Source organism: Patiria miniata, unplaced genomic scaffold, assembly GCF_015706575.1.
Source record: "Patiria miniata isolate m_02_andy unplaced genomic scaffold, ASM1570657v1 HiC_scaffold_4, whole genome shotgun sequence".
NCBI lineage: Eukaryota > Metazoa > Echinodermata > Asteroidea > Valvatida > Asterinidae > Patiria > Patiria miniata.
In genome coordinates, this window is record NW_024037071.1 from 10925955 (window position 1) to 10938690 (window position 12736).

The window sequence follows — 12736 nt, forward strand, 5'->3', positions numbered from 1 at the left end:
TAAAGATGCAGCTTTCTCAATCCAAGTCAACTCTGAAGGATTCCAACCAGGTCATCAAGACCCTGGAGCAGGATATTGACAAGCTCAGAAGCCAGCTGGAGGATTCTCAGGAACAGCTGAGCGAGTCCAAGAGGCATCCTGCTGATTGCCCTGACAAACTCCAAGCTGAGAAGCTACAGAAGAAAGTCACTACACTAGAAAAAGAGGTTATTATTTTGTTTGTTTTATTATGGAAATGTCTATTTCATAACGTGTGACTGCCCTTCAGAAAGAGATTGAAAATGTTCAAATTTCATTATTTTTTTATGGAAATCCCATCTAGATACTGTTTTGAGGATTTGATGGGCCCAATGAAGAATTTACCAGAAATATTTTCCTTCAGTGTGGAGCTGTGCATGTGAAACAGATACCTGAGTACCCGGCCATTGATGTCAGGAACCTGTCCCAGATTATTGGATAGGGTACTCGTAACAAACTTTACAAATCACTAAGTTACATCTCAGACAATGAACAAGAAAGGTTTGAAAGAGATTCATGGGAATCTTTCAAAATGAAAATCAGGGTACATGGGAAAACAAAATATATTTCATGTTTATGAAGCTCGCAAAAGTTGCAGTTTTACACCGTAACCCTAACTACCTAGTGGCTTTTACTTAGTATTGGACCAAGTCTGCCAAAATCCATCACTGACCCTGCTTCATATAATGCTTTAGGACCAAATCTAATGAAATCACCACAATACCACCACTACTATAGGTGGGAATGGGAATGGATTTGGGAAGGTTAGGGTTAAAGCATGCTCATTGTACACACCTTGTATCTTGCTGTATTGATGCACCTATGTGGTAGTATTATCGTGCAGACCTTTACATGTATGAACAATTCGAGGAGCAAATTCAGAAATTCAAATTTTTGGGTGGGGTTTAATTGGGTGCCTGGGTAACCATGCTTTTCTAATCGGGTACTCGGTTCACGTACTACCCATTAATGTACACCCCTACCTCAGTGAGTTATCGTAACAAGTAAAACATTCCTTGTATAGAGCTTTTCAGAACAAAAGTTGACTTTGAAGACATAGGTTACGCTTAGTAAAAGAACTTCCACAAACTTGATTTATCTTTGCTGTGTCTCATTCTCAGTTGGCTACCGGTTCATTAATTTAGGATCCAGCTTATCCGAGTCTTGATTGTATTTTGTTATAAGATGGAATTTTGCATTGGGGTGATATAAATCAAATTAGGTTTTGCCCTTCACCAACGTTCAAACACTGTATACTCAGTGTGTTACCTCAGGGTGGGTTGGAGAAGGGCTACCTCTGAAGGATTGTCAGTTAAACTTGCTGACCGTCATAATGAAATTGAAAAACAGCCCCAATGTAAAATTGGGTTCCGGTAGCATCTCAGCATCTCCACTGTTTCACTTTGCCTGCAGATCAAGGAGCTAGTGGACAGCAAGGAGGAAACACTCGCCAGATGGCGTGAGGAACATGACAGTCTCGTCATGGCCCTGGACACGAGGGTAACGTCCCTCTTTGAGACACAAACGGAAAACGAGGCAGCACTATCTGAGAAAGATGAAAGCATCCAGCATCTTAAGGTAACAATTAGAACGGTTGTCAAGTTTAATCAGTGTCTACTCTCTGACAGCACTCACAACTACTTGACAGGAACTTAATTTATCAACTGGATTTAAGGTGGGAGGTTTCTGATGGATGCTGAAAATGAGCAAAAATTTTGAATACAGGGTGAGTAAAAAAAACAAAAGAAACCCAAATGTCGGGACTATTGGTTTAGTGAAGTTCTTCATGTAGCAAATTCAAAATCTAGGATATGAAAGCCCGATTCATAAGCTTTCTTTTAGTACAAGAATCATTCAAATCACTTATGTACTTTTCAAGTTACGGAATTGTAAACACAACCACCGTTTTAAAGTTCTGTCCACGGATCACAAAAAAGGTGTGCATTCTTTCAGCAAAACGAAAACAATTCACACACACCCCTATGTGATTTGTTTTCATTTTGCTGAAAGAACACTGAAGTTTTTTGTGGACAGAACCTTAAAACGGTGGTTGTGTTTAAAATTCTGTAACTTGAAAAGTACATGAGTGATTTGAATGATTCTTGTACTACAACAAAGCTTATGAATTGGGCTTTCATATCCTAGATTTTGAAAGTGCTACATAAAGAACTTCACTAAAACAATAGTCCCGACATTTGGGTTTCGGGGTGTTTTTTTTACTCACCCTGTAGGTTCAGAGGTGGGACATGTTTTCCAATGAGGTCACTTTCAGATGCTTGTTAAGAAGTTTGAATATGATGGTGTTCTCTTTTCATTGTTTCCTCTTTGCATCTTCTCTGGGACTCAAGACGCAGCTGTCTCAATCAGAGTCGACTCTGAGGGACACCAACCAGGCCATCAAGATCCTTGAGCAGGACATTGACAAGCTCAGAAGCCAGCTGGAAGACTCTCAGAAACAGAATAAGGCAGCGTTAGCTGATAAAGATGAGCACGTCGAGGATCTTGAGGTAGCGATTATAATAGATAGCATCATTAATTGTAGGACTTCAGTTGGAAGATTTTTATTTGCACTGAAAATATTCAACAATTTACATTACTGTACCTCATACAGATTCATGATCAAGAGCCGAACTCTCACTGGTCAATTCACCATCACGTGCCAGATGTTATTTTTGCTGTTTACCAAGCGTGCGCGCGCGGATTCACGCGCAGGGCAAATACGCATCCGTAGTAGACTGTCGCATGGGTAAGACAGTGTACTACGCATGCACTTTACAAATCAGTCGTAGAACTGTCCCACGCTTGTAGTACACACACACAAACATCACCCAAGTGAGCTACACACAAAGAGATGGTTAATTTTCCCGAGCTCAATGATACCGAACTGGAGAACATTTATGGACAATAAAGATGCCTCCTGTGCAAAAGAAAGTTGTCCACAAACAACTGTTTCAAAAATACTGTATTGTAAAGAACTGAACTAGCGAAGTTGAGCAATAATATACTTTTGGTTAACTGGACAAGTTCTATGACGATTTTATTTTTGGTGCATACTGGAACGAAAAGTAAACTTGGCAACTGAATATGTACAAATGTATGAAGTATAGTAAAACAAATATGACATAGTTTATTTCGGGTGGACAGTCAATATTAGCTCCCCTCGGTATCGGAAGTTGACAAACTAGTTCCCGAGGTGAAGTTTGTCAACTTCCAATGCCTTGGGGAGTGAATATCAACTATCCAAACCATGTTATATTTGTATATTATATAACTGACATACAGATCCTTGTCATTTGATTGGTGGAACTCACATCACGTGACATTTGTTATTGCTCCCATTCACGCCGCCTCTCAAGTACTATCCGCCCATGGGGAATGGGAAATACTATTCAACAGTTAGGATCATGATGCGGTATTTGTGTGCAAATGCATGCTGGTGTGTGCGTTCAGTGTTGCGCGTAGCGCGTATTGTTCCAAAGAGCAAGCGCTACAGCGTTGGATTCTAACATTTTCGTGAAGGGGTGGTTTCAAAGAGAGAAATACATTTTCCTCCAGTTTTGTATTGAAATAAAACTTCAAATATATCAAATGACAAGGATCTATATGTCAGTTATATAAACAAATATTGAGTGGCTTTAAATTGTGAAATGGGAGGAATATTATTGCTCGGTAAAATCTGGTCTTTTCCATTTCACTCGGCTTCGCCTTGTGAAATGAAAAGGTCCAGATTTTACCTTGCGATAATATTCCTCCCATTCCACGCCGAGCTACTCAATATTTGTATACTGTAGCATAAAGGTCATGTTCCAAGACCTAACCAGGATAGAGCAACAATGTTATATTGCTAAAATTATTCTAAACTTCCCCATTTTGCTTTTTTCGTAAACTAAAGGCACGGCTATCTCAATCAGAGTCCACCCTCAAGGATTCCAACCAGGTCATCAAGACCCTAGAGCAGGACATTGACAAGCTCAGAAGCCAGCTTGAGAACTCTCAGAAACAACTTATTGAGTCCAAGAATCATCCTGTTGATTGTCCTGACAAACTCCAAGCTGAGAAGCTGCAAAAGAAAGTCACTGCACTGGAGAAAGAGGTTGAAATAATTTGTTTCTTTATTATAATTGAAAGGTCTGTTATGTTTTTAAAGTTTACTAGAAGCTATCTGACACATTAAAAAAAAATAGGATTCACCTTGAGAGTTATCTTAGTGATTTAAACATTTATTTGAGTTGCAAAGGGTGCAGATTTTACTAAGCAGAAAGATGAAGTTATTCCTAAAAGATAAAAGCTACAAAAATCAAATGTAACACCAATAGCAACTATAACCCTAACCAGGGTTCCCACATTCATGGAGAATCCTTGAAAATCCTCAAAATAAAGCTATTGTGGAAAATCATGGAATTTGGTTATTTTACAAGTAGTCATGTGAAGTTAATATTCCTAGAAAAAAACAATTCATGGAAAAGTCATGGAGTCCTTCACAACCCGTACGTGAAGATGCATAGTATTTGGCTATGACAGTCTTCCAATTTGTGGTACTTTCTCTTTTGCATGTGTGCTGTACACTTGTTGCATGTTCAGTGCACCATTGTGATGCTTTTTGGGTTCTCAGTAGTCGTGTGTCAAACTGGACTGGTCAAGTGTATTGTAGATAGGCTCCAAGACACCAAAACAGCGTAGGAATGGGAAAAAACTGACGCCGCTTCCACGATTGTGTACAAAGTCTATGGGGAGTCAAGAAAATTTTCAAAGTATTTCCAAACAAAATTGGAAATATTTCTCAGTCCCAGATTCATGTCCTATCATCATTTTTGCAATGAATGACCTTCATTGAGATGATAACTGAAAAAAAAGTGGCGTCAGGTTGCAACATTTTTGCCTATGAATGGGTCGTGGCAAGCCTTAATTCTGCCAGTGTCGTGTAAAAGTCATGGAATTATATTTTTAGATTTCTGTGGGAACCCTGCCTAATGTTGATCCATGTAACAGTTGTCCATGAAGATGTAGAGCCTCATGTTAAGATCTGCCCTGGACCATTTTGCCTTCAGGTTATGAAGCAGGTGGCCAGCAAAGAGGAAACACTCAACAAGTGGCGTGAGGACCGGGACAGTCTCGTCAAGGCCCTGGAACAGAGGATGACTTCCCTCCTTGAGACACAGGAAAAGAATGAGGCGGCGCTAGCTGAAAAAGATGCGCACATTGAACAGCTTAAGGTAAAAGACATTAACTTATATTTACCCATATCTTCATTTTAAGCTTCTTAATCTGCCATTGCATATTCCTGCATGAAGAGATGAAGTTGCAGTAAAGTGTCTTGCTGAAGGACACAGGCATTATGGATTCCAATAGCAAGATTCCAAAGCTTTACAACTCTGCTGTTAGATATTCCTACATGGAGAGAACGGTTGAAGTAAAGTATCTTGCTGAAGGACACATGTGCATTATGAGTTCCCATTGCCAGATTCCAAAGTTTTAGAAGTCCCCATAACAGTTTTTTTCTCAACTTGGGACTCTGCTGTTAGATATTCCTACATGTAGAGATGCAGTTGCAGTAAAGTGTCTTGCTGAAGGATGCATACATTATGGATTCCCATTGCAAGATTCCAGAGCTTACAAGTTCCAATAACAGTTTCTTCCTTAACTTTGGACTGTGCTGTTAGATATTCCTGCTTGGAGAGAAGCAGTTGGTGTAAAGTGTCTTTCTGAAGGACACATGTGCATTATGAGTTCCCATTGCTAAATTCCATACATATTCTGGAGACTGAATGAAAAATTTGGAGAAAGTGCTTTCATTCAAAAATTTGAAATTTATTTCATTAAATTTCTTTGCAGACTAAGATGATAGAAAACATTTCAGACTCTCAGAGTGTTACTGATGATGAGAGTTACATAGAGGACACATCGAGTACCAAGACAAAAGGGAGGTCAAGGAAGGGGCGGGGCCAAACCTCCAATGTGCAAGGAGAGCTTCAGAGGGAGGTACAGCAATTGAGAGAACAGGTAAGAATGGAAAGGTTCATCTAGTTTTGCACCTCTGTATTATGAAGCCATGAATACGACAAGAAAAAAATACTATCTGGTAAATTAAAAATTGAATTCTCATTCATGATTCAAGATGGAGAAGGAGAGAAATGCCAAGGAGAAAGTCGTCGCCGAATCCAAGAGAAACCTTGTCTTGAAGAGCCATGCCATCCAAGAATTGGAGGACGCCAACCGCCACTTACAGCAGCAACTAGGACTCATTGAGGTAATTGATACAAACTGGGTTGGACCAAGCCAAAATGTTGTTGGATTTTGTATTAAGTGAAGTCCCATTCATTGTGCACAAAAATGTACGATTTTTGTTCACTAGTCTTTAACCTGAATTTTGAGTCTGTGATAACGAAGTCTACTGTACACTAATTTGGCGAACACAATTTGAGGCCACATTCTCCTCCTTTCTTACTTCTCATGAATGCCATTACTAATTGAAAAATACTGTACAAAGTCTTGTGTGGTTTGGCATTTCCTCTTTTTTTCCTTCTAAATTCTCAGTTGCATGCCTGGTAAAACTTCCTATATTCTGACTAGGCTTATCCATTCATGGGAAATGGATAGACTCTGTGAAAGGAAAGAAATCATTACAATTGACAAATATTGCAAATAATGGACCTTAACAGTATAATCAAATGAAAAATTGGACCGCAACTTTCGTTAAAACAATCATGCAGATAACAGCTTGGTATGGAGTCTGTGACAAGACTGCTCTGTGTGTGGTACCAAGAAGTTTACATGAAAATTGAACTGGCAAGACTTGCATGCCCTATTGCATTGAGATTTCAACCGAGCAGTCAATTAGCACCTTTTTTGAAGACATAACTAAAATCCACTGGTAGACTTTGGAGGATTTTTGCAGCTTTGAGAACTAAACCCACTTTGCAAATAATCATTAACAGTATAATCAAATGAAAAATTGGAGCGCAACTTTCGTTAAATCAATCATGCAGATAACAGCTTGGTAACACTGGAGTCTGTGACAAGACTGCTCTGTGTGTGGTACCAAGACGTTTACATGAAAATTGAACTGTCAAGACTTGCATGCGCTATTGCATTGAGATTTCAACTGAGCAGTCAATTAGCACCTCTTTTGAAGACAAACTAAAATCCACTAGTAGACTTCAGAGGATTTTTGCAGCTTTGAGAACTACACCCACTGTTATACATGCTTTTAGGACTTGATGCCTCCTATAAAGTTGAACTACAAAGCATGTATACTAACGGGTTCTTGAATAGTGGTTGATTCCAATAACAGGTTGGGAAAATTCCTAGAGAATACCTAAGGTTCGTTATGGGCTCCCATCAATGGTAAGAAAGGGAGACCATTTGGAGTGACATTTAAACACATTGCTGACGAGGCCTGACACTCATGCGAAGACACATACTTCACGCTATACGGGGGTGAATCAGTACATGCGTACATGGTGTGTCCCATACATACACTGGGCTCTTCACAGTGGCAAAAAAATACCGCCTCTTGTCCATGCAGGAAGCCCTTAAATGATGGACATGAAAAACAGTTGTGTGTAATCCTTTCAAATCACCGCTTCAGGTTACCGTGGACGTTAAACGTCTTTCACGCAGCAGCTCTGAGTCCTCCACCACAACCAGACAATCGGCACCATCATCATCCCCACAGCCAGACCCAGACTCCCCCGACCTTTTCATCGTGGACGTCAAAGATCAGGAGAGTTTTCACCAACCCGGTAGACGTCGCACTCGCGTGGAATTGGACCTCACACCGCTCCAAAAGAAACAGCCCGCTCGCAAGACGAGGGCTAATACGCGCAAGGCCAGGAAACGAAAGAGTACAGAACTCTTAGAGGTTTGTTCCATGCTTCCTTCTCTTTTTGAGAAGCCTCTCTTTTTGAGTACCAGTCAGCCAGATATGTCCACATCCTGCACGTTGATTACATGGGAAAGTGTTCAATTGCTTAATGTCAAGAGGTTTACATTCCTTAGAGTGTATAGCTGCTCACCCCCTAGCAATGTCCATGCAGTAGACATGGAGTATTGCAAGCCTCACAGCAAAACCTTTTTAAATCTATAAAACCTATGAAAACCCTATGTTTCAATTTGGGAGCCTAATTATTAAAGTAACCTATAATAACCTATACAAATCGAATTTTTTATTTTCTGTCATACATTTCAACAGTTTCAAGTTGACCCACAGTTCAGTTATAATTCCAAAACAACCACGTCAACAATAGAGGCCTACCTCTCTAACTTTTTTTTTTTTTTTTACAAGTGTTTCAAATTTGGTAACTTTATCTATTGTGGAGAATTTGAGATAAGCAAGTTGATATATTTTTGCTACCTCATGCTAAATAATTGCACGGGTTTGCATTCCAAAACCTACAAATGCCTATATTTTGGCTCTTGGAAATCTTTGAAAACCTAGTTTGATTTTTCAAAACCTATTAACCTTTTTTTTGTTACAAGTGTTTCAAAATTTGGTAACTTTATCTAGTGTGGAGAATTCGAGATAAGCATTTAGATATATTTCTGCACGGTTTTGCATCCCAAAAACCTACAAATGCCTATATTTTACGGGAATACAAACTGTGCTAACAGGTTACATCCTGAGAATGCCATTCAATCCATTGGGATAAAGTGCTTGCACATTTATTCAAGAAAGCCCTGCAATAAATTCTCCACTCTACAATTTCCAAGCACAAACACACAAACATTGCTTCATGGCTTAAGTTGTCTACAAACTTGATTTTTACATGCCTGTTCCTGTCCTTTTTCAACCTCTTAAAGGAAATTGACATGGATGCCTACCAAAAACGCAGTCGGCCGGAGGAGCAGAGTGCGGCCAGGCCAGTACGAAGCACTCGGAAGCGCAATACTAGAGCTAACAGGGGCGAGACAGATCTGGTAAGGCTGTGAAATTGTTAGCCTTTGCAATATCCTCTGCAATTGTCTATTTTGATGTAGTCCATGGCTTGGTATTAGATTTATTGTGCATGGTTTTTGAACTACATGGTTTTTTTTTCCAAGTGTCATCACAATCTCTATGTGAATCAAAACTGCTGTACTGTCAACTTAAGTTCCATGCAAAATGTACCAATTTAACCAAATTTTACCCGTCTTCCACACAAAACCCTACTTTTTCATAAATTGTTATTGTTTTGTGTGTTCAGGATCAAGATGAAAACACCCTCGCGGCAGAGACTCCCTCAGCAAGCAATCGTGGGAAGAGAGCTGCCCTATCACGGATCGGAGACCTCCTACAAAACACTCAATTTGCAAAATCAGGTATTCTTTCATAGTCTGAGTCAAACCTCTGCTGTGTGAAAGTGCCAGTTTCTGTTAAGTGAACTTCTGCTTAGGCTTTGCGCTTTTCAGATTTGCTTCAATCTTTCCAAAATCTTGTGTTGATTTCTGAATCAGTAGTTTAACAATCCTTTCTGCTTCACATTTCCTTACTTCTGATTTTGTGTTTGCTAAAGCTTGATTGTGTTGTTGTTTGCTAAAATTCTGTTTGTGCTTATAGTTTGTTATAGTTTTTAGCCATCTAATTCGACTTTAATAGAAAGTAGAAATGATTAACCGCTCTATTCACGTCTATCAAGGCCATAACCTGCTAATACAATCCCATCATCACATAATAGAGAATTTATAGAAAATCTTCCAGGTATTCCTTGGCCATCAAAACAAAGGAAATGAAAGAGAAGTATCTCAAGCAGATTGGAAGTCAAGTCCATAAAGTCAGTACAATCACAATTAGTCAGGTGACAATTCAAATCACAATTCAGGTGACAAGTCATATCCCAAGTCAAGTCTTAAATCAAGTCTCAAAGTCAAGACAAATCACAAGATTTATCACAAGTCAAATCACAAAATTAGTCAGGTGAAAAGTCAAATCACAAGTCAGGTGACAAGACAAATCACAAGTGAAATCACAAGTCAGCAGCTGATTTCACGAAGAAAAAAAAGTGCATAAAACTTACGCAACAAATTTGCTGCGCAATAAAGTAACGATCGATTTCATGAAACTTGGCGTAGCTGCGCAACGTTTTAAATAATTTAAACATCTTGGACAAGGATAATAACAGCGTTTACGATGGCGATTTGTGTATGAATTTCTTCGTCCGCCATTTTGAAAGTAATTTTGTCTTTCTTCGGAATCTTGTGGCAACCTCTAAAAGCCTCTGTTAAGAGTAAAATAGAAATTCATTTACATCGAACAAGCAGCTGTGAGTGTCATGTATCAACCTTGATAAGTTGTGCAATAACAGGCTCCATGATGATCGCGATTTGCTGGTAAAATGGGTCAGTTTCATTCGCTACGCCACAAGTTACGCCACCTGAAATGATTGTGCAAGTTACGCCAACATTTATTACGCAAGTCGCAGACTTACAACTACGAGACTTTTGTGAAAAGTGTCATAAGTGAAATGTTGCTCAGCGTGAAATATTGTGCAGCTTACGCAATAAATTGTGGGGCATGCGGAGTTGCGTAAGGTTTTATGAAATCGGCTGCAGGTCACAAGTCATGTCACAAGTCAAATCGAAAGTCAGGTAAAATGTCAACTCACCAGTCAGGTGACTAGTAAAATCACCAGTCAGGTCACAAGTCAGACCACATGTCAATAACAAAAGTTAGGCTATAATACAAATCACAAGTCAGATTGCAAGTCAGGTCAAATCACAAGTGGGGTCACAAGTAGGAAAGGAACTAAGACAAACGATTGGCTTTGTTGACTTTTTGTCACATTAGCCTCTGACTTGACTTGCGTGTGTATGACTTTAAGGACTTGACTTAGAATCTGTCCAAAAGTTATGGAACACTGTGCAAGTTCAATGTGTGACTGTGTGCATAACTGCATAGCCTACAATATTTTGGTTACGGGGTCGGAAGTCAAATGAAATTGTATGGACGTGAAATATAAAAATCTCACTCTTGAACAACTCTGATGATGTGTTGATGGTCCTCAATGGCCTTGCTCCTTCCCTCTGGCTATACCCCGCTTTCTCTCTTTTCCGCTTGTGTTTTCAGCTGCCTCTAAGTCTAAACTCTCATCTCGCTCCCAAACCTCAGCCAAGAAGTTAGTGGAGTCGGCCGCAGCCCACATGACCTCCCCAACCAAGTCTCCAGAAGTGCAGGAGGTTGCCTATTATCCTCCACCCACCACGGAGAAGAAACGCAAGAGGCGTCTACTGAAGACGGACATCTCAGTACCGTTTGAGAGCTCGCCATTTGAGGTATGGTTTGGAGTTCTTGACAACCCGGCATGCTTTGACTTTGAATGCAGCAAGACAAATCAGAATGTATAATACGTGTATCGGCTCAAAATGGCACTTGCCAATAGGTCTCGTTCAAATGACTTCATTTCCTACAGACCATCCACGTGCATCGGCATTTTGAGCATCAAGTTGCATAACGCGCATCGGCTGCGTCGTATTTTGAACACAATTCGAGCAACAAGCACACATGTTTGGAACATTTTCAACACTGCGCAAATGCATGCTTGATTGTACAAAATACGCAGTTGCAGTTCTCCTACAGAAATGGCCTACATTGAACGAGCCCTGTATATCAGCTTCAGGCAATAAAGTGAAAATTATTTCAAATATGATTGAGGCATTTTATTCCATTATCAGAGTTAGCAAATGATAAAAAACAAACATTTTAACTCTAAAAAATTAGTCATTAGCCATCTTCTTCAATAACTGTATTGCAACTCTTCTTGAAATAATATTTCAAAATGTAAATTTACATGGCAATACCAAAATTAAAATGCATGACTTACATATTTGTGTGGCGTTCTGGCAAAATGAGATGGAACTTGGTACAAGCAGTAGTGGAGAAAAAGGGAAAACCGAATGGGGTAATATTTTTTGATTTTCAGTTTTATTGATATTCATAATCTTTGATATGTCTTCTACTATACATATATTTTTAAGAAATTGTATTTAAATCATGGAATAGAAGAGTTTTTAAGAGAAAACAATGGGCATCTTCATTTTCACAAATACAAAACTCGAAACTTTAAATGCCTTTTTCTCAGTATACTACCTTTTGGAAACGTTGATAAATGCGAATTTAAACATCCGTAACTTGTAAACGGCATGTTTTATTGAAGTGTAACAAACAGTATTATTTTGGGGAATTTTATTCTCTCTCCTATGGGCTCCGTGCGCCGACAAAGAGGGCGCCCTTTTACCTAGCAACGACGTCCCAAGGGCGGGACATTTCTCTGGTTCACGCGCACTGTTCCTTGTGTGTAACGCACGCGCACCAGGGGATTTGTTCTATGTACACGCAGTGGCTGCGCTTCGTGGCAAATGAATTGCATTTGGGCAAGATGGCGTCAGTCGGTCACCCCCATTGATTTCCATATACACAGTGTATATGGAGATCAATGGTCACCCCCAACTGTACTCTCTTTGCCGGTGAGGGGGTACTTGTGAACGGAGCGGATACTTGCAAACCCTCATTTTGACCTCTGGCCAGTTCTGTCTCATTTGCCAAAACAACTCACCTTTTTGTTCACAACCTCTACATGCAGTGAGAAATCTATTGCTGAAAAGATGTTCCCCTCAAAAGTGAAACCGTTCCTTTTCTTTGTCACCACAGGTCCTGAACGCTGGTGAATCAAAGAGTGACAACTCTCATAGTATTGTCACACGCAAGCTAAGATCACGCAACACAAGAGTGTAAGAAAGAAAGAAA

General features: G+C 39.7%; 1 protein-coding gene across 5 annotated transcripts in view; it reads left to right on the forward strand.

The window, feature by feature from the left end:
* Nucleotides 1–12736, forward strand: part of LOC119740021 (kinesin-like protein KIF20B) — a 40520-nt gene extending 27784 nt beyond the window's left edge. For 3 of the 5 annotated variants that reach the window (XM_038215209.1, XM_038215213.1, XM_038215210.1), the window contains 12 exons: nucleotides 6–206; nucleotides 1432–1596; nucleotides 2367–2525; nucleotides 3911–4111; nucleotides 5067–5231; nucleotides 5851–6018; nucleotides 6134–6265; nucleotides 7607–7879; nucleotides 8818–8934; nucleotides 9201–9315; nucleotides 11060–11265; nucleotides 12641–12736. In XM_038215209.1, the coding sequence (XP_038071137.1) occupies nucleotides 6–206; nucleotides 1432–1596; nucleotides 2367–2525; nucleotides 3911–4111; nucleotides 5067–5231; nucleotides 5851–6018; nucleotides 6134–6265; nucleotides 7607–7879; nucleotides 8818–8934; nucleotides 9201–9315; nucleotides 11060–11265; nucleotides 12641–12724 (1986 nt within the window). In that variant the 3' untranslated portion in view covers nucleotides 12725–12736. The remainder of the gene's footprint in view (nucleotides 1–5; nucleotides 207–1431; nucleotides 1597–2366; nucleotides 2526–3910; nucleotides 4112–5066; nucleotides 5232–5850; nucleotides 6019–6133; nucleotides 6266–7606; nucleotides 7880–8817; nucleotides 8935–9200; nucleotides 9316–11059; nucleotides 11266–12640) is intronic. The other 2 variants (XM_038215211.1, XM_038215212.1) reach the window with 2 other exon arrangements.